This window comes from Apus apus, chromosome 18, assembly GCF_020740795.1.
Source record: "Apus apus isolate bApuApu2 chromosome 18, bApuApu2.pri.cur, whole genome shotgun sequence".
Lineage (NCBI taxonomy): Eukaryota > Metazoa > Chordata > Aves > Apodiformes > Apodidae > Apus > Apus apus.
The window spans coordinates 4191773-4214421 of NC_067299.1; the positions used below are offsets into that span (position 1 = coordinate 4191773).

At 38.9% G+C, this 22649-nt stretch overlaps 1 protein-coding gene across 2 annotated transcripts in view; it reads left to right on the forward strand.

The window, feature by feature from the left end:
* VMP1 (vacuole membrane protein 1) overlaps positions 1 to 22649 on the forward strand; it is a 66778-nt gene that overhangs the window by 39010 nt on the left and 5119 nt on the right. For both annotated transcript variants that reach the window (XM_051635675.1, XM_051635676.1), the window contains 3 exons: positions 7328 to 7408; positions 11412 to 11528; positions 13933 to 13994. In XM_051635675.1, coding sequence (XP_051491635.1) covers positions 7328 to 7408; positions 11412 to 11528; positions 13933 to 13994 — 260 coding nt within the window. The remainder of the gene's footprint in view (positions 1 to 7327; positions 7409 to 11411; positions 11529 to 13932; positions 13995 to 22649) is intronic.

Genomic DNA, 22649 nt, shown 5'->3' on the forward strand with positions numbered 1-22649 from the left:
AGGTCTTGGGAAGAGGGAGAAATGAGGGAAATAAACTTACCCTAATACAGTTGGTTAATGAAATTTAAAAAATACCAAGGTGTTCCTAATGCTAATAGTGTGTTTAATCCAGAGCTGGTTCCATCCTGCTCCTGTCAAAGGGAGATCTTATACACCTTTGTACTAATTGCTCAGAAGTTTCACACTTTTACTCCAAGGCAGGTTAAATTTAGATGACATGGAAAGGAAAAGCAATCTGTTGGAATGAGCACCTCGCTCTGGTGTGCTCTGCTCCCATGCGACTTAAAGGGTTTGTCTCTGCACACTGCTCTGCTCTGTCTGTGGCTTCTTATGTCTGTCTTTTCTAACAGCAGTTTTAAAATCTGATTATGAGGACAATAGTTTTGACTGTATTTTCTATGGAAAAGCTTTGGTTTTTCTGGCACAAGAACTAATTGTAGTTACTCATGTGTCTAGGTTTACAAGGTCCCACAGATGAGTGTCTTTCTGATTATCTTTGTGGATTGCAGCATCATCCCTTAACATGCAACAACCTCAAGAAATCAAAACCAAACAGATGCAAAAAGAAATCTCTGCATTCCCTCACTCTGTATTCAGTATCCTTGTTCTAAGAAAGGCTACTGGAAGAATTCACATGTATATTTGATTTCTTGTTGACTTGGGATTTGTATATAGTATCTACTCTGTGCTCATCCTCTCCTACATATATTCTGAATAATGGGTTGAAGTTTTACAAGCTTTTAAGTCCTCATCTCTCTGACGTGGTCTGTTTGGTGAGATTTTGTAGCTACTTCCCTTGTCTTTTCACAGTGCTTAGGTGAAGCCCGTGAAGTCCAGTGTCCTGTTTCATTGCTGTTCATTCTTAATATCATACTTTCTAAAACCGTGTTTTCATCTTCACCATGGATGTATTTTTCTCTTTCCCATATGATTAACCTGTTCCTTTTCCAGAAAACCCAGTCTTCTCATGAAGTGAAATTTATTTCCTTCCCAAGCTTAGGATTTGTGACACTCTTCTTAATTTGGAGTGTCTGTCCTGTTCCTATCATATGTAAATACCTTTATTTTCTCAAAATTCAGTGCTTCCTTAAATCTGCCACATTCCCTTAGCTGCTTCCAGTAATCCTTGATAACCTTTTTTAATTGTGTCTTTTGACAGCCCAGTTTCCAAGTCAGGGCCGTTCCCGGAATTCTGTGTGATAATTAAGTTTAAACCTTACCTCTCACACCCTCTTCTCTCCAGGCATCAAGATGGAAATTCCCCCTTTAATTTGCCCCTTATTTGCATTAAGCTGGAAGTATTTTTGAGAAAGCTAGAACAGAGATCCAGGCCCACAGCCCTTTCCAAAGGCATTGAGATGTTCAGACTCATTGCATCAGGGGAGATCAGCACCACCATGAACCTCTGTCAAAATATTCCTGCTTGTAACTTAGTGGAACCTTACTCATAAGGTCTGCTACCTTTGATATCTTGCAGGAGAGATATGAAGTGGTTTTGTTGGTCACTGAGTAATGAACTATTTGTGGTGATTAGCAGTGACTATCAACTCTATCTTGATCTCTGTTCTTCTCATCTTAATTCCAGGTTATCATGTTGATCATTAAACGTTGTCGCTGACCTACTGCTTTCTTAGCATGGGTGTATGTGGTGACCTCTCAGCCTGTAGGTAGCTGTCCCACTTGTTAAAACTGCTCTTCTGCAGTTAATGTGTTATTTCAATGAGTTAATAATTCTTCCCAGTCCTCTGAAATTCTAGAATTCATTGCCTAACCACAAGTGGTCATTCTCCCATAAGTTGTGTTTGATTCCATTGTGTTGTAATAGAAAGCCAGAAGAAACAAAATATTGTGCAGCTCATTTTTAACATAACTCAGATTTTTACATTAAAAGGAGCACTGACTTTGTAGGCAACATTTTAAATGTTAAGGAATGTATAACTTTAATAATCTTAGACGGTAGCTTCATCCATCATCTGCAATCTTTGGAAAAGCTTCTCTTCACATTATTATTTCAGTAACTATACTTTGTTCCCAGTAAGAAAATATTACAAAAATAATACAAATTATACTCCAGTCTTGAAGGATTGTCCACTTCTTCCTCACATGCAAGCTCAACAGTCTCATCAGGGGAGTCTGCTTGGCAGTAGGACCAACCCCTGTCTCTTCAGCAACTTTAGTATTCTCCTTGTTTGCAGAGGACCACAGAGGTGCTGCACATTTCAGATCTCTCTTTGCATTTCTTTAATGTTCATTGATGATTCTGGGGTTTTTATTAGAGCAACAAACCTCGCTCTTCCAGAAATCTGTTTTGAACTTCTTAAGGCTTAAGGCTGCTTGCTAATTAATACCCTGCTTGAGCGATTTCCATACTGGCACCACTGACCTCCCCCCAATCCTGCATTAAGGCCTCATCTTTCCTCACTAGTAGCAAGTCCACCCACTACCAACATTTGATTGAATTAATTTAGTCTCATGTACATATTCCTTTCTTTCTTTACTGGCCTTCCTCCTCCTGCTGTACCCACCACTATACCAGTATTACCAATATAGTTGTAAAGTGCTTGACATATTTACAGTAGAAAAAAAAAAAATTTGTGATAGAAAAAAAGGGTTTTTTGGGCCTCAAATAATTCAGACTCTGGAACATGTCTTTGAGAGAGACAACTATCATCTCTGCTGCGAGGAACAAAGAGAACTGGTTTGTGACAAGGAGTCACAGCTTTCTTCATGCTCCTAAAAACTGATGGCAACTTTGTGTTGGAAATAAACTCTTTATTTCTATAAACTATTAATGCTGTAGGCCCATCTGTGCAGGCCCTCAAGAAGGCATCTTCTGTGGAAGCCTTATGGGTTGTTTCTGCAAGGGCTGTGGGTTTCAATCCAATCCTGACTATTCACAGTTCCTTGGTAACCAGCAGCTAGTTACTCGTGGGGTTCCATCAACAATTTCTGGTTTTAGAGATTAATAAAAAAGAGACATCACAATTTCAGTGTGAACAGTAAACTGTGACTGATCTGTTTTCTGATAATAAATCAGTGTTGCAGAAGGAAGAGAATAAAAATGAGGGTTTTTTTAAATCCTTTTTTCTTGAGCTTGTTAGCTAAATACAGTGAAATGTTCCTTGCTTACACCCAGAAGAGCTTGTGCAACTTACTTCACGATGAAGGGACAAAGAAGAAATAGAGATTTAAATTATAAATGGAAACAAAATAAAACAGAGGGATGGGATGAAGCCTTGTAAGATAACATTGTCCATCCACTCTTTCAAGAAGGAGGGCATCTTTGTAGGGACAATTGATTCATGTTGAGTTATACTTAAAGCTGTACCATAATGCAGATTTAAAGGAGGAACACAGTGGTAAATCTCACTTAGCAGCAAAACACGTAATTTTTTTTTACTATCCTTGGAGGTTTGGGAGGGTAGTTGTTTGTTGCTTTTTTGTTTTGTTTCTGTTGCAACATGTAATAAAATGCTGGTATCAATAAAATGTAACATTTTACTGAGGGCAGATAGGAAACAAACTTCCTCGAGCCGCCAGCTGAGACTTGTGAATCAGGATTTCACCACTGACCTTTTTATGCCTCTTCTTTCCATTCCAGTTCTTGAGATCCGATGATTAACCCAATGAAGTAATGTTTAATCATTTAACCTTCCTTTGCCTGTATTGTAGCAGTCACAGGAAATCTATTTCCAAACCAAAAAAACAAATCATCTTTGAAAGGGACATAGTGAGCTAAAGTATCCTGAAATGTTATGGAGAATGAATCACATTAACTGAGAGTCGAGTCCTGTCTAGATACTTTAATTTTGGGGGAAAATGTTTTGCCTGTAAGTAGCTAAACTTTTATGTCTTTTTTTCTTATTTTTTTCTTAATTAAAGCAGTGGGTTGTGAAAGTTGTTTTGCTTTTATTTCACATGCTTAAAAGAGTAGAGAAGATTGTTCCCCGTGCAGGCTTAATAACAAAAAAAACCAAACCAACAGCCCATTCTGTTGTGAAATAGGTAGAAGTTGTGAAACTGGGGATTGTATTCTCTGAGAAATGAAACTTTTAAGGTTTTTTTATTATTATTGCAAAGATTTGACAAATGAAATTTAAGGAAGCAACCAAACAGAACTGTTGCTGAACTTGTTTTCATGAGAGTAAATGTTGAGACTGGAAATATGTAGTTTTGTTGCAAGTCTGAGGTGTGTATTACCATGCAAATTATTTGTAGCTATCATTACATGAGATCCTAGAAAATAGGGGGGCAAATTCTTAATTTATCTCTTTTGGCTTACTCAGATAGTTTGAAAAAGGAAGATGAATTAGGAGTTCTAGGCTGAAATTGTTACAACTAAAGCTGTGCTTTCCATGCAGTATGTTTAATAAACAATGAATGTAAAAAAAACAAACTTAAAGAAGAAACAATCTGAGTAATATCTTTATTTTCTAAAAAGTTATTAATTAATTAGGTGATAAAAATTGCCCCAATGCTTGTTGGGGTATTTTTTGAGACACAAACTTACACTTTTTTCAACACTTTCATAATTGGTTTTATAACAAAAAATGTGTTTTTAGCTGGAGGGAAAAAAACAGTTTTAAGTCAGCCTTGAATTTTGGAGCAGTCTAGAAATGTGGGTGAGGGAAACTGTTTATTTTTATGCAATTTTATGAAAAATGGTGCTTACACTAAGTTAATACAATTAATCTATATATAATTATAATAATATATTTTATTAAAGCAGCTCTGCTGCAAACATTAGTTTATAGGTGACTTGCTGGAGAGTTTGTTTCCAATTTCAGCTGTGAAAATTAATACATCAGTGTATTAATGTCTAAGATAATGAGTAAATATGTTAAAATTAGAAGAGGAACAACTTCCACTGAAATATATCATGGACCTATTTGGATAATTGAGTTGTTGTGTTTTATTTTAAACATACTTTACAATGAGATTTTTGGAGCTGGGGGGGGGGGGTGGGGGAAATCTTTATGGGCTTATAAAAGTGAAAATCTTGTTCTAACCCCATGAGCATTGTGAAATGGTGAACAAAAGAGGAACTGAAAATATGGTCAGATTCAACTTTGTTGTAGAGCACGGGGGGGAGGCAGCTTGTGAAATTCCTACTCTTTCAGTTCACCTTTCCAGAGAACACAGGCTGTTGTTGCTGTCCTGCTTTAGCACACTTTTTAATGAATTTGGAGAGAAATTTTGAAGACCCTTTTTCTGCTTCTGTCTTTGGGGAAGGGGTTAGAATACCTGTTGTCTCCTCAGTGTGCTGTGTTTTATTTCCTTGGTTAGCTGTGGGATCTGCAGGAGAGTCTCATCCTTTTCAGTTCATAGCCTAAATCCTCACAGGGGCTGAATGTGTGCTTGGTGCTGACCCCTCTTAGTAAGCATTATTACCTTTTTATTTCCTTTGTTTACTACCTTGGAAATAATGATGAGGGGATTTTACTTTGAGAAGGAACTGCCCAGGATGTTTCAAGATTTTTAGACTTGGTTCACTGGTAAATTGTCACGTTTTGTATAATGATTTGTGTCAAAATACACTCTTTTAGCCAAAAAAAAAAAACAAACGTAAAAATTTACTTTCCTTGTCACAGGGGCATGTTCTGAACCAGCTTCTACTAATGTAAGTTTAAGTGTTTGGTATCAGCCTCACTGGGAACAGATTTGAATCACTCGTGCTTATACTGTGTGTATCTTCAAAGTTCACTAAGAAAAAAACATCAGGAACAAATTTTCAGCACAGAGTGAATATTTCATCTATTTCATTTTGCAATAAAACATTCACAATCCCAAGGTGTTACTCCTGGTTAAAGTTAGCAAGTTCACCCCTTATAGAATATTCTAAAAGGATTTTTATATTCGCCTGTGGTTAAAAATGTCCCACTGCAAGATGTAGGAAATCTCATTAAGTTGGCATTTTTCTTTAAGTTGAAGTATTTGTTTTAATTTGGATGATTTTTTCAAATATAAATTATAACAAATAGAATTCTTGTGATGTCAGGAAGAACTGGGGTTTTTTAATTTGAGAATTTGTTCACTGTTTTTAAAGAACTGTAATGGAGAAAAAATGCTACTTGAAAAAGGGGTATAAAAATATAGCAAATGGCCTTATCATTGATATATTTATATTTTTTAAATCTGGCATAGAAGGTTATGTCAGTTCAGAATTCAGATAATATGCAAGAACAGTGTCAAGGAATTTACTTGCATTGGTGTATAGCATTGAAGGTTTCAACAGAATTGTAACAAAGTTAAAATTGCATGAATTTCGTTTTTGTGCATTATCTTGTGGTTGCTTTAATCAATAAATAATTCTATTCTAAATTCCACACTTCAGTAGAGAAGCTTTAATTATAGATTAAAGCAATTGCCATCTGAAATGGATCTGATAGTTTTCTACAAAACATAACTCAGTGAATATTGTATTGCAACTGGAAAATCAGCTTTTTATTCCTTATTTGTAGGATTTTTTTTTAAATAAAATTAGTGATTACTTTTAGAAGTTTGCTATTACCAAAGTTCCTCAGTTTTCTGTCTCTACTGTTGCCAAGCTTAAAGAGGTAACACTGAGCCTGCTTTTAACTTCTTGGACAGTTTTCCTTCAAAATTAATTTTATTCTCATGTAAATTCACTTCTCACATTCAAATAAACTGCTGTGCAAATCTTTATTTTTGCTTTTTAAACTGTTTACTGTGTGTTTGGTAAACACCTTGAGGCTCCTGAGTTTGCCAGGAGGATGTTTGAAAGCTGTGATCACAAAATAAAGGTGGGCAGCACATTTTTAACATGGCTTTGTAAAGAACAGCTCCATGGTCTGTCACCTTTGTTGCTTTTGAAGCATTTTAGATTCAACTCTATGGATTTAATGAACTTTACAAATCTGTTGAGAGTGTTTGGAATGAGCTGTTTTGATTAAGATCCTGGGTTTGAAATAAAGTATCTAAGGATATAAGGGGATTATTATATTCTGTCTTTGTGTTTTGAGTTTTTAATACTGTAGATGGCATTGAAGGAATTAATTCCCTCTGCTTGATTAAGGAATAAGGTATAAACAGCACTGGCATTTCAAAGACATGGGGAAATAAAGACTAGAAAACCTGTTTCCATAGTAGTGTGAACTTAGTGCAGGGTTTGAAAAACAAGACTGGGTACATGTGGGAGGTCAGACTTTCCCACTGTGAATTTCTCTCTTCTTCCCTCTAAACCATTTTAAAAAATCTCCCAATTGCTAGGAAATCCCGAAGCACAGAGGATATTGGAATCATGGACATCCTGAGGTATGTTCATGTGGGGTTTTGCCTCACTAATACTTGGTTTTCTTGTTTGCAGGATTTTGCTTCCCGGGCTAAACTGGCTGTCCAGAATCTGGTGCAGAAGGTTGGATTCTTTGGCATTTTGGCCTGTGCTTCAGTAAGTTCATTTCATTAACAGAGGGGTTTATAATCACAAGTTGCAGGTGGGATGTATTGCATTTGAATTAATTTTTGTGTTCTCCTTGGAAGGTAATGAGTTTGGAATAGGTCTGTTTCCTTTTTATCATAGAGTGGTGAAGGTTGGAAAGGACCTTAAGGACCATCAGGTTTCAACCTCCCTGCTATGAGCAGGGACATCTCCACTAGACCAGGCTGCTCAAAGCCTCATCCAACCTGGCCTTGAACACTTCCAGGGATGGAGTTTCCACAACCTCCCTGGGCAACCTGTTCCAGTGCCATACTGCCTTCCTGGTGAAGACTTTCTTCCTGATGTCTAACCTAAATCTCCCCTTTTTCAGTTTAAAACCATTACCCTTTGTCCTATCACTGCCCTCTCTGGTGAAAAGCCCCTCCCCACCTTTCCTGGAGCCCCTTCAGGCACTGGAAGGTGCTCTAAGGTCTCCCTGGAGCCTTCTCTTCACCAGGCTGAGCAGCCCCAACTCCCTCAGCCTATTTCCAGAGCAGAGGTGCTCCAGCCCTCAGATCATCTTTGTGACCCTTCCTGGACCCTTTCCAGCAGCTCCATGTCTTTCCTGTGATGAGGGCTCCAGAGTCCACCAGGAAAGAACAGTGCAGCAAGGGATGTTTTTTCCCAAAAGATAAAGCAATTTATTATATTTTTGAGCACAGTGTGAGGAAACCTGATAAAAACAGGTCAGTTCATTCAAGAAGCAAAAGGCTTGTTGCAGGAAGGGAGAGAGACAAGAGACTGAACTAAGACTTTCTTAAACTTCATGAAGTTTCCATGTTTCTGTGTCAGAGGAGGGATGCTCCCTGCATTTGCTGTTGAGGCCACATCTCCTCTGACAGAGGCATACGTGCACTGCTGCTCACTACTCTGGGTTAGTGGATATTTGGCAGATCAGGTCATATGCCAAAACATGTAACAGTTATTCTGTTGGGACTTTCCCAGCCCAGATTATTAGCTGGCAAGATACAGCAAGAGCTGTATGATTTCCTATAGATTCTGCTGAAACCATATTGGAGTTTCTTCAGATGTTCGTATAGTATAGCTTACAGTGCTTGACCTCTTCAAAGTTATACACAGGTTGAAGAGTGGAGAACTACCTGTATAAATCCAGATTAGGATATTCATTCATAGTGATTCTCCTAGTTTGCTCTGGAGATGCCTTGGGGTCTCTGGGAGCCAGAGAGAGCAGAGTGAGGAAGCCAGTTTCAGAGTCACGGCTATAGAAACTGCAAACTTTCTTCTTCCTTTGAGCAAGAGGTGAGATGAGCTTCTCCACTGATGCTATTTGAGTGTTTGAAGCAGGATAACACTGCTCCTTTGGCGTAGAAAAATACTGAACCTTTTGAGGTCTGTATCTCTCTCTGGGAGCTAAATGAAGCTGATGGAATGGTGTGCCTTATTCTTCCAGCCCACACAAAACGTGGGATGCAATGCACAGAAATGTGATTACAGGGAAGCGTGGGTCCCCTCTGATCCCATTCTGCTGGAATAACCACAGCCATAAGCCAGCTGCTCAGCTGCTGAGGTATTAATCCCACACTTGCCTAGCATCTCTGTTTCCTAAATTGTAGAGATGACAATGCTAACTGAGCTCAAATGTAAGTAACCTGTGTGAGCTGGAAAGAATTAATCTGATTATAGTTGCTGGCATAAGACTTCTGTTTACTAATCTTTTGAACTGTCTTAATGTTTAGAGTAGAGACATAGGTTACAAGCTGTTCTTTAAATCTTTCCATCCAGTAAGCTCTCAGTCTGCTCCTTCACTGCCTCTGACTCACTGTTCTCTGGTCACCATCTTGTGAGACATCTCTGCACAGGCTGTTCTGTCTGTCTGTGTAATGGTAACAGCAGCTTGTAGGTGGCAGGGATGAGTTACTGAAGTTGGCTGGGCATGGTGAAATGTGGATAAATGGAGAACATGAGGAAGGAGTTGGTAAACATCAGAGGTGATGTGTAAACTCTTGGTAGTTCCTGCTTAGTAATACTTAAACATTTGCTTAACTTCTTACCTACTTGCTGTTCTTGAGCGTGCTCTGAGCTCCTGCTTCCTTTTGCCTATGTAGGTTGCCCTGGTTTGGGGAAGGGATGAGGAATCATTAATCCACTTGAGGATGATTTGTAAATGTGTTCACTGCAGAGCAGCAGTCAAAGGGGGGAAGATGAACAAGGCAGAAGCATTGAAAAAGCACAGAGATTCACAGCTGTACGTTTTTGTAGCCTCTGGTGGTGAGGAAGGCAGATCCCATGTGTTCTCCCACCAGCTTCAGGACTTCTCTTGCTTGTTGCTGCTTCTGCATATGCTAGAAGGTGTCTCCTTTACTTGCCCCACTTCCTCTTGGATTTTAAACAGTATTTTAGTTGGGTGTATCTTTTATGATTAGAGAACTTGCTTGTGAAGTGGTAAGTTCTGTCCTCACTGCAGGTTGTTTTCTGTCACTCAGTGGTTCCTAAATGCTACATAAAACCACAATCAGATTGAATTTAAATCTTTGCAAGTTTAACCAGTGAAGTCACCTGCACATAATGTTGTCTAGTAGCAGTAAGACAGGCATATTATTGTCTGGACCTGAATTCCTATGTATAGGCAGCAGTGGGGAAGGCACAGAGCAAGAATTAGCCCTGGAAGATCCTCGCTGTGACTTGTGAGAATTTGCCCTTCTGTCTTTGTGGGCTTCTTTGGCAACTGCCAGTACTTGGTGTGTGTGTTTTTTTAAAAACAAAGAGAAAGCCTCCTTGGCCTGCTAATATACCCCAACATGGCCTTGAAGAGTACTTTTTTACTGGGATGTGTTGAATGTGCTGGTGATAGTCACAGTTACTCGTACCCCAAAGCACGTTGGTCCCTCTACGGTGGTAGAAATGCAGTAATTAAATACTGTGAACTTAGAAAAACACTCAAACCAGCCAACAAAGAACATACTTGAGACCTAGAGCAGACTTGGCTCAGAAGAGCAAAATTATCTGGCTGTGGTATAAGTAAATAATTTACTAGCCTCCGATGCCTGAGACAGCTGTCAGAGGTAAAGAATCATTTTAGTTGAAGTGGAGCATGTTTAGAGACCGTTTCGGGGCATGATTAGAGACCGTTTCAGATTTCTTCCTATGCAGGTGGTGTTGTGGGTGCTCATAAATTTGGATTGCTGGTCTGTAACTGCTAAGTAGAACCCTCACAAGCTTTCTCACAGATTTCAGGTCTCCAGTCAGTTGCAAACTTACTGTCTTTTATGGGCTTTACCAATCTATTTGTTTGTTTGTGTAAGAAAACAACACAAATACTGCAGGATGTTAGCCCAGTAACACACTGCTACTGGGAGTTAACACATCCCTCCCCCCCATGTGTTGGCTCAGACAGTCTGACCTTGTGCTGCATGCTAAGTGTGAAAGGTTGGAATTTGGATACTTTATTGGATTAATTTCAAAAATATTTTACAGATAGCATCACAATATCAAGCATCAAGCCAACAGTTCAACAATAAAAGAAATGTTTTAATTTTAAATGAAATGCATATGCTTAATAAAATGTAATCAGTGCTTCTAAACTGGATACATATGACTATAAATGCCAGGTTTTAATGTACTTTCTCAGATGGAATTCACTGGGGATCATTTTGAACACTGGCTTCCAAGAGTGATGAGCTTGTCAGGGAGAAAATTTGATAAATCAGTCAAAATGGCTTTGCTGTGGTTTCTGTGCATTTCACATGGAAAACTTTTCGTTAGCTTTTTTAAAATCCAGGGGTAAGGAGGGACCATGAGAATGGAATTGTCTGGGACATTGTCTAGCTAAATCCCGGAGACTTAAGTTATGTGGTGTGACATTAACATTTTTGTAAGTATTAAGACACGAGACTTTTGGATCAAGTTGAATAAGGGGGAAATGTTCATTTTTCAAAGTTTCCAAGCCTGTCGTGTTCCTGTTCCTCTAAGCAAGTGCTGCAATTCATGAACTTCTTTCCCTTGCACTTCATAGATTCCAAACCCTCTGTTTGACCTGGCCGGGATAACATGTGGACACTTTCTGGTTCCCTTCTGGACCTTCTTTGGTGCAACCTTGATTGGGAAAGCAGTAATTAAAATGCACATCCAGGCAAGTAGATTCTACACCTCCCTTAGGTCTCTGGAGTGAAGACTTGTTTTATTTTTTTTCTTTTACTCTTTCACTGGGTTACTTCGTAATGAATTCTGGAGTCTCCCTTCCTGACCTGAAGTAATGGAAATTAATTTGGTGCAAAGGATGTACAATAAAGGATCTGCTAGGCTCAATACTTAAGCAACTGAATAATTTATAGCTACAAACTAATGAGTTCGCTGCCTACACCACTCAGGAAATTGGTGGTTAGCCAAGTTATTTACCTACAGGTTTTACCAGACTGAAAGGACTTCGTGCTCATAATGATCTTGCCTTTTTGGTAACAAATACTCATTTCAAAGAGCAGTGCAGCTAGCCCTCACCCCTTTAGTGGCACCTTTAAATGCTCCTTTTATCTTGAGTGTGTAGAGAAAACCCCACTCCTTTCAGGCCCTGCAGAAAGCAGTCTGAGGGGATACCTGGAAATACTGCCCATAGCTTTCAAGCATATTCAGCAATTTTTGGTGCCCTGAGTGTGTGTTATTTTGAAAGAGCCTGATTTCACAGTGTGTCCACTTTTTGCTGCTAACTCCAAGCCTTCCTGGGTGTCCTGACTTTGGCCATCAGGATCTCCAGTTGCTCTCAAAAATGTTGAGTCTTTTGTCCAGTGACAGACGAAGCATTGATTCCCTGGAGGTTCTCCACTGGTGGCAGTGTGGTCAGTGCTGTGTCATGTGCCACATGGCTCTGTGTGTAATGATTGGAACCATTCAGCTGGGGCTTGGTGGTTTTAAGCATCTCCATAGGGCTGCTGCAGTGCCTATAGCTGACTTGCTTGGAAATCTTTTGTCACTGCATTAAAATAGCAGAAGTTATTACTAGTATAAAATGACTTGTCTACTAACCTCATCAAACTGCTTTAAAATCTTCTTGTTTTTTGCCCTGAACAGAAGATTTCAATCTTCAACTCTTTTTTCTTGCCATCTTTTTGTAAAGGGTTGTTTTACTTTGCACAGTCCTTAAACAAAGAATAATAAACAGAATTTTATTTCTCATTTATTGTGATAGAACAACTTTTTCTCCACACTGTTTTTTTTATTACCTGAATCCTCCTGCTTTTTAACCTGTGTGCTGTTAGAATTTGTGCTGGCAACATAGATAAGTTAAATAGTATTTGTGTAATATTCCTTTTATTATTTTATTTGCCTTGTTTAGCTAGGAGAATGTTTGCTATGTAATTTATAGTTCTCCACGCTCAGATCAAATATAAGTGAAAAAACATTTCCCAGTGTCTTGTACAGTCAGTAAATCATCTTGTTTTGTAACATGTTTAGCTATTAGAATTCTCTTCTCTGCAATGCTTGATTTCAAGCACACTCTTGTGCAATAGCCTTGATTTTTGTAGTGATCTTGCTGCATCTGGAATTTGGGAAATGTAAGAGTCATGGAAAAGGCTTCTAATGAAATCTTTCTGTAGACAGGAAACGAGTGACTCTGGTGCAGTGACCATCCTGGAGCTGCTTTTAACTGGCCTCTTCCTCCGGACCACAAAATCAGTCTGTGTAGTTCTAGTCACATCCCTTGTTGCCAGAGCAGTGAATGCAGTTCTAGTTAGATCATGTTTAAATTGATTTGAGGAGACTGTGGGAACTGTTTGTGTCTGTATGCACATCTACACACAGTCTTGCTCACTCTTTGCTAACAAGCAAGCTGCCAAACGGGACAAAAGTGGAATTAGCAAAAGGTACTTCAAGAAAATTTTTAACTGGTGTTAGAAGAGAGAATAGTAAAATTATGGACATTTGGCTTTTCTGCAAAATAAGCTGTGTGTTACAGAAGTTTCTTTTATTGAAATTACTCTGTTCCAAATAGTCTGTTGCAGTGGAGACAGTGACAATCTCAGGTTTTTGTACAGGCAGGTACCACTCACTGCCTCTTACTTTGCTCTTCACTAAGTATTTTTTGTTAAGTTTCTGTCTGAAGCACAGAAACTAGGGGGCTAAATGGCATTATTTTTCACTTCTGTGATCTTTAAGTGCATGTTTGTGCAAGGGGATGTGAATTTCTCTGCATGGTGATGACTGTTTTTCCATTAAAACATTGTTGACGGAGTAAAGTGACCTTGAGCTTCTGGGAATTTCACTTTGGGGAGGATGCGAATGGTTGGTAACACAGGCTACAAAAACATTGCAAGAAATGAAATCTGTGAGGAAATAGAATAATAAAGTAAACCACTTGTCTGCCTCTTTTTTGAAGAGAGTATTGAAAAATAAGTGTCTTGAAAGAAAAGAGAAGGGAGGAACTATGTGTGTGAGTGGTGGAGAAGCTGCCTGGTTGGAAAGGAACATAAACTGTCGTACCCCATTGTCTCTGCTTCCCTTTTGATCCAATGTTTCTCTAACTGATGTTTTCCTTCCTACAGAAACTATTCGTTATTATCACATTCAGCAAACATATAGTGGAGCAGATGGTGTCCCTCATTGGGTGAGTAATTCTTTAACACTCTAAAACCTTCACTCACTCAGTGGAAAAATACTGGAGGAGTCAAATTAGTTGTGCTGAAAATTGGGCTTCGCTTCGAAGTGCAATTTTTGGCCAACACATCATTTAGGTCTTTTTTGCAACTTCGTTCCTCATCTCAAAGGCTTCAAGTACTTTAAGAAATGTAGTAGCTGCAAAGATCAGGTGGCCTGAGTGTGTAGTGTGAGGGTGAACTGTCACCCAGAAATGGGATGTAGCTCTTCCAGTTGTAGTTCACTACACTTTGAGCTGCAATTAGGCTGCTTTTTTGTGGACTTTCTTCAATGTTGCAGTGTGATCCTAGGACAAAGAACTGGTGTGATTTATGCAGTATCCCAAAATGACAATAAACATCTTCCATAACTACCTTATGCATATAAAATATTAAATCTCTCGTAAAGTGTCAGAATGAAAAATTAGCTCCATAGTGTTACATCTCCATTTTATTAAATTGGGTTTTTCATAGGAGAAATTACAGTTTTCATGGATAAACTGCTCCTATTTTGAGAAAGTTTGTCTTTTATTTTTTTGGATCTTTAGTAATCGATTCCTGTTTTATTTTTTAAGTTAAAATACCAGTTTAAAACTGGAAAACTCAGCAAAAACTCAGCTAACAACAGCTGGGGAGTGGGGAGGACACAACTGAACCAGCATACTTAGATGTTGCCTTACTGGGTTTGGATGGGAATTGGAAACTGATGATGAAGTGGTAGATTTTTGCCTCATATCTACCTGTTCAGTCATGAAACTCTGTAATTTTCAGATCCATTGTGGCTTTTAACATTTCCTGCCTGGAAATCCAGCAAAAACATCACAAGCATGCCTCTCTAACAAAGCAGAAGTTTCATAAACTGCTTGAATTCAAACCAAGTGTGCAACTTAATTAATTTAAATGTAGGAAACTAGATCAAATCATACGGATTTTGTGAAAAAAATCATACTTAGTTGTTTAAAGGAACAATTGTGTTCTGGAGAGGAAAGCTGCTGCCTGTTTTCAGTTCATGATCAGATTAATGTCAGGGATGTAGGTTTGAAGTTTTAAATGTGAGTCTCTAACATTTAAATAGAAAACCTTCAATGTTCTGGGGTTTTCTTCTTCTTTTGTTTTTCTTTAAACTTAGATACTTGATACGGATCCGTAAAATAAATTCTGAAGTGTTTCTACTTTTCCAAGGTCTTTCACTTCTATGTGGCAAATTAATTGACACTTTGCAGTCCAAACTGTTATAACTATTATCACATAAAATCCAAAAAAGCCACGTTCCTCAGGAACAGTTTCAGGGGAGGAATGTCTGGAAATAATTCCTTTTAAAATATGTAAACTTGAAGGAGCAAGGCTACATAAAGAAAAAGGAGTGTCAGAAGAAACATTCTAGGGTATTGCACTCATGAAACAAATCCTGACTTTATTGCTTCCTGATCTTCTGATTGGGTGCCTGGTTTGTAACAAACTTCAACATTAATTTGTTGCTTTGAACATTATTTTAAAAAAAGGGAGAGAAAAGTGCCTACTTTTCACCATCATTCATCAGCTTTTCTTAACATCAATGACACTGAATGATTTACTGCTAACTCTTGATCTGCACTGCTACTAGGTCAAGTTTATTCTCAAAGGTTTCCTGCCAATCTTGGAGCCAAAACTAGTAGTTTTTTCCTACTTCATCTGTCTTGGAGATAATTTTGCATCGAGTTACTTCGAATGCATTCACAAGACCTCTGCTGGATTCAGGTTTTATTGGATGGTTGATGTCAGAGTTTAAAAATGCCCTCGGGAGACAGTAAGATTTTTGGAATGTCCCGGTATCCTTGACTTTTCTCAAGCTGTCTGCTAGCATTACCTCATCAATTTCTTTTAGAGTGGAGTATAAAACATGTTAAACAATAGCTTGCATTAAATTCCTTATTATTACATTAAAATATACTTCTGTTTAATGGTCAGTAACTTTATTTTAATCAAACTCTATCTGACACAATGACTTAAGACCTTTTTTGCCTGGGTTATTGCTCTTACACAATAGGAAATGTCTTAAGCACAATACTTTAGAGTAATGAGCATATTAATACACAGGCTAACTCCAATCTAGACAGAAGATTAAGTTATGAGATAAAGTCTGAGAATATTTGATTTTATAAGCCAGGGAGAATTTCTCGAAAACGATGTGAGTCTTAGTCAAGAAGCAAAAATGATTCACCTGCAGCCCTTGCCCATAGCTCAGAAGTTGTTTACTTCTGTTCCTGGATGCTCCTGGCATCTCACACTAAGCCTGCCCTCACCAGGCTCATTTAATATAATTTGAGGTAATTTGATTTTACAATTTTGTCTAGGTCTCCATAACCAAAGGCTTATAAAATACTTCATATTTTAATTCAATAAAGAAAGATAAGGAAAAGAAAATGTGGCAGGAAATTAAGATACTGCTTATAAAATAATTTTGAAGACAGTGGTGGTAGTTAGTGTGGAAAAAAAAAAAAAGGTAAGAAAGATGGGTGGTGGCTGCAGCAAAGGGCAGCTGTGCTGCACAGACCGTGGTGGGAGGGACATGGATGGATTTGAGAACCTGAAGGTAGCATGAGTCTGGAAATCACAGCTGAAGAGGATTACAAAGATACTGGCTGGTAATTATCAACCTGTTCTGCCAGTTAATAGCTAAAAGTTGTATTGTTGCTGTCTAAAATGCTGGAAGAGTTGTATTACATTCATAAGCTTTTGTGAGGAAAGATGGTATGGAAGAGTTTTGTCTTGTATTCTGCCACTTGAAGAGGAGTTTAACTCACTGACCATCCATATAAAAACCTGTGGAAGCTGATTTAGGCCAGATGTAACCCACTGAAAGTATTTAATTATCATGTATGTTGTGGGTTTTCTTTTGGCTCTTAAATATTTCCTTTTTTTTCTTTTTTTTTTACCTGCAGCTGCAGGATTGTTTATGAAGTCACACTAAGCCTATTGCTTTTAAGCACGATCATGTTTTCTTTGAAGTGGCAGTTTCAAATGTGGATTAAGAATTCCCAGAAAACTACTAAAGAAATAGTTCTCAAAGCACACACCATCCACAAAACTGCCATTGATTCTGGGTGAATGTTCAGAAAGGAGAGGAAAAAATCTATTTTTTTATTTTTTAATACAGTATGTTCTTCTCATCTTTCATGAAAATGAGCTAATAAATTTAAAACTTCAGTAGACATGTAAAAACAGTTCATAAACATGTTTAGGCTGGGAGAGTTGGGGTGTTCAGCCTGGAGAAGAGAAGGCTCTGGGGAGACCTTAGAGCACCTTCCAGTGCCTGAAGGGACTACAGGAAAGCTGAGGAGGGGCTGTTTACAAGGGCTTGTGGTGAGAGGACAAAGGGTAATGGATTAAAACTGGAAGAGGGGAGATTTAGGTTGGACATTAGGAAGAAATTAATTAGTGTGAGTGTGGTGAGACCCTGGCCCAGGTTGCCCAGGGAAGCTGTGGCTGCCCCATCCCTGGCAGTGTTGAAGGGCAGGTTGGATGGGGCTTGGAGCAGCCTGGGCTGGTGGGAGGTGTCCCTGCCCGTGCAGGGGGTTGAATCTAGATGATCTCTAAGATCCTTTCCAACCCAAACCATTCCATGATTCTGTGTAGCATTAAGTCTAAGGCTCTTGGCCCTCACCTCAGAAGCATCTGAACTTCAGTGGCAAGAGCCACAGCTGCATTTTGCTAAGGGGATGGTAACCCTGGTGTGTCACACCAGCACTTCTCAGTGGTTGTGCCTCCCCTTCGAGTAACTGTCACAGCCTCTGTAATTAAGACCTTGCTGATTTTAAGAGAAGTAGGGGCTAATCTATTCAGTTAATGAAGTGAGTCAGTAGACTAATTTGAAGTTTAAATAGAAGCCAGTGAAAGGCATGTGAAAAAAATTTGCATATTTGCACAGATTTCTAGAAGATCATTAGTTGGTACCTTGTTCTATGGGTGAGACATGTTAGCAGTGCAAAGTGTGATTCACCAAACTCTGAAAATCTACCCCAAACTATCAGTGCTTCTGAAGGGTTTCTTAACCTGGTGGTTTCTGTGGAACACATTTTCCTGCTCACCAGCTGTGCAGGCCAGTTTGAATGATTGCACGTTTTTTGGTAACAGGTACTTGAACCAGTGCCTTGACAAACCAGTTTGCTGCTATTTACTATGCTGTAATTCTTTGCTCCACAACTTAATCTCAGTTAATTCTTGTAAGGAGCGTGATGTTCCTTTCACAAAAAAGGTACAAATGAAATAATGATGACTGATGTAACTGGAAAGTTTGCTTACAGGTTGTATTTTAAAAAAAAAAACCAAACTTTACAGTATAGGTTTAGGCTATTTCTTTAGGATGTAAGACAAGAAGCCACAGTGATAGAAAAGGCTGCACAAGAAATCAGTTGTCCTGGGGTGGGAAGAGCCCTTTTTTTGATGCACATTGTGCTATGTGATTGCTTGTTTTTTTAGGGGGGGGCTTCAGCAGGGTTTGACCCCATAGTGTGGCCTCTGCCCCTCATCTCCCCTGCTTCATGTTGCTCTGCTCTGGGCAGACAATGCTCAGTCTGCCAGTCCCACCTTCTGACTTGGTGGACCTTTGTATGCCAGAAAGCCCATATCTTGTTGAACTGGTGTCTTCATTAAAGGATATTTTAAAAAATAGGCTCCAATCAGTATTTAAAATAACACCTGTTGTAAAAAAATTCAACCAAAAATAACCTGAACTGGCTGAGATCATGGATAAGTGAGCAGGGACTTCAGCATCTCCTGGGAGAAATGCTTCTGGAAGGTTCTGCCAATACACCTGACATTGCTGGGTACAATAAATCACTGGGTCTCCTCCCCCAGGTGTAGCAGAAACCTGTGGGACTCTGCCCTCTTAATACACCCTGTGCACAATAGATCAGCTTTGCACAAAAAAGGCTTTAGTGCCTTGAAAGGGACACAGATATGGATGAAACTTGAGTAGCTTTGGTGGTGAAAACCTTCCAGTGGATCACAACAGAATTGTAAAACTTTATTTGCAAAAGGCGTGTAGGATTTAACTCCAAACAAGCAATTTTTTTTTTCCCCCTAAATTGGGTACAAAACCACATCTTTGTAAGGGAACTTCTATTTGTATTTTAAAGAGCAATATTGAGCAGAGTTAAGAACCAGCAGTTCAGAGATGTTGCAATTCCTATTTTTGAAAGCATTGATTGTAACGTAACAGAATGTCCCAAGGAAAATGTTCTACAGCCAGGTTGGTTAACGTGGGCATCAGAGCGTAGCTCCAGGTAACAAGTTTAGCTTAGTAATCTTCAAATGAGGGAGTTTTTTTCTTCACCTGGTAAAGCAAGTGAAACTGCCAAGTAGCCTTTTAATCACAGAATTGTTTAGGTTGGAAAAGACCTTTGAGATCATAATTTTAACCTCCAAAATGTTTCCGTTGATCGTGACCATGAACCAGACTTGTTTTCTGCAGCTGTAGAGCTCTGAGGGCAGCTCATATCTGAGCTCCACCAAATGCTCTGAGGCTGAAGTGGCAGTGACAGAAGCTGAAGGCTGAGGTTCCTCCCTCAGTGACTGGGGAGCCCGGGTTTTGCTGTGAGGGCTCTGAGCCAGGGTCCAGGTTTGCTGCAGCATCATCCATCAGGGCTGAGTCAGGTCCACTGAGTCACTGCAGGGTCCTGGCATTGGCCAAGCCTCAGGGAAGTGGATGGTTTAAATACTGTGAGAATCTTTATCAGCACAGGAAATGACAGCTCATTAAAATACTAACCGTTAAGCCTGTTTAGATCACTGTCTGGAAAAAAATTAACCATTGAAGGTACAGATAACTTGCAGGAAGAAAGGTGCCCTGTTTAGACAGTGAACACGGAACTCAAATCAATCAGCTTTGCTAATTGGCCAGTGGCATAGAAACATTTCCACTGGAATCTATTTTTCAGTAGTTTATTAAATGTCTAACTTTCAAAGAAGTTGATACCGTGCTGGAACAAAACTTGCCGTTTCTTTTGAGGGAGGGATGGCAAAAATAACCAAATGTGGTGCCACTTACTCAGTGCCTGCTCGCTTTGGCTGCAGGGTGGATTTTTGTGTTCTTACGGGGGAAAAGGTGAAGCTCCGTGTGGGAAGAATGGGGGATGGGTTTGATAATTTAATGCTGTTTTCCATAATTTTTTGGAGGGTGAAAGCCTTTTGTGTTAGCCCTCTGGCCTAGCTGTCAGTAGGTACTCTGATTTAAATAAATGATTTTTAAAAGAGTTGGAGGTACTGGGAAAGAAGACTCCATGCCAGCACACAGGGTCCTTCAGTTGTCACATTCTTCTGTGCTACTTAACTCCCTTTCTTTGCAGCAGGAGATAATCTCTGGCCTTGGGCCATGCTTGCTCCAGGACCAGGCTGAGGTTTGTGCTGACACACAGGGGTGTTTTCCTCTTCGTTTGGCTTTCTGGTCTTTCAAAATTTGTTTCGCTGTTGTCTTCGTTTTGGATGGTGGTGCTGGCATTTCCTAAAAGGATGTTTTTTTCGGTAGCTGGACTTGCCCAAATAGCTGAATCTGAGCAAAATGTCCATGACGTTGTTTGTCCCCAGCCCCTGAGAGGGTCGGGGTGAGGACAGAGTGTGCGTGCCAGGGAGTCTGACAAAATCAATCCCCCTGTTAACAGTTAAACGGTTTTTCCAAATTAGCAGCTGTGGATATTAGAGAGATCATCCATAGAACAGGGTTGTGACTCAATATTGCATCACCTTTCCAAGCAGGGCTTCGGTGTGTCTCAGCCTGGTGGCTTGTTTGCTCCATCTATTCCATGACTAGGGCTCTCATTTCCTTTCAGATTGTTATTTCCATGGTAAAATGAACTTCCATGTTTTTAAACCTGCCGTGCTTCATGTTTCTTGATCGTTGCAACTGGGAGACTGAGTCCAGTTGTTCAGATGAGCTGCCCAATAGGGTATAAAAAATTCAGAGCCAAATGCCACTGATTTACCTTTTTGATTTCCATCAGAATTAATGGAGTTTAAGAACTGCTTAGAGTTAATCAGCTGCTTAATCACTTGCTGTTAAAGGCCTCTTACAAATGAGAAACTTTCATTAGCAGTAAAACCCTGCTGTATTAAGGTTCCTAAAATGTGAGTCTACAACGGCAGCTTCAGGGGTGTCTTAAATACTTGCTAATTCTAGCATGTATCTCTGGAAAAACAGACATATATAAACATGTGTATTTGTAAGATGGGAACTTCATATCCTAAATCGTGGACTGATTATGAAATGTTAGTGCAGTGGTACAAAAACATGTGCTAGAGAACTGTGCTTCAGGATTTAGCTCAGCTTGTCATGATCTGAGTGCTCACAAACAGCACAGGGCATGAAATGTCAGTAACTCAAGAGTAACCTGTACTCTTAAAGATCTTGTAAGGTGAAAAATATGCCTTTCAAAAAAGCAAATATAATTATGAAATGTCTTTAAAGAAATGTTTTTTAAACTTCCTACTTTTAGTTAAGCTGGCATAGAGATAATGGGTTTTTTTCTTCTCTTGGTTTGATGCTTTATCCATGTGCATTTGAGAAAACTCCAACCTGGAGTTCCAAAGATTGTTAAAAATATAAGTTTCCCAAAAATATAAGTTTCCGAAAAATCTTCCCTACCACTTCATGAGTAGTGGCATGCATTTGAGGTTCAAATATTGACAGTCATTCTTTAGAAAAGCAAGTTAATTAATTATACAGTGTATTTTAAGAAACAGTTTTCCTGTAATTGGTGTAGAAGTTTTAGGACTTGCTGTCAGATCTGCAGATTGATGCTGTGATTTTTAAACTTATCCTAGAAAAACTTTGCTGAATCTCTGCACTGGGGTGCTTCAAATAGATGTGAAGCTTTATTTTATTTGTTGGGGAAAAAAAGCTATATAACTTTTCATTTGGCTACAAATTGTGGCTCTTAATTAAAAAAAAAATAAAAAAATCAAAGATGTATCTGTTTAATTACAAACGCCAGGTGATACTTTTGAAAAGAGGCTCCAACAGGGTTTTATTCAGTGAAGCAAAAATCTTCATGGGACGTTTATGTTGTAACATTAGAGTGCAAGTCATGTTTTTTACTAAAATGTTATTTTTTAATGAATATAGGCTGTACTAACGGGTAGTGCAATTTTTTGAAGTCTGCTTTCAGTTTTAATTCCTTGCAAAACATTCAATTTTAGCAGAGAATTGGAATGAACTAAAAAATTGGTGGTTAATGTTAACTGTTTCTAGAATTTTTCCTGAACAAAAAGTTCTTCAGAGGGTTGTTGTGGGGTTTTTTTGCCTTGAAAAAATCCCGAAGCATTTTTTTCGGAATCTCATGGTCAAACTGTATCTAGTTTTTTGTCAAGATAATTTTTGTGCTAGGAGAGAATACCCAGGAGCAGCCACTCTCTGCCTAGCAGTGCCTCTTGTTGCTGATTAACTGTAAAATTCATTAATAACGATAGCAAGGAGTGAAATGCATTTCATTGCTTATTTTGATAGACAACTTCTAGTGAATTACTTTTAGTTTTGTTTTTTAAGTCCTTAAGCAGCTCACCAAGACCAAAGTTTTAAGCCTTTAAGAAGGGACAGCAGGCTGTTTGTTGGGGTTTTTTGTGTGTGTGTGTCTTGTTTTGGCAGATAGAGACTA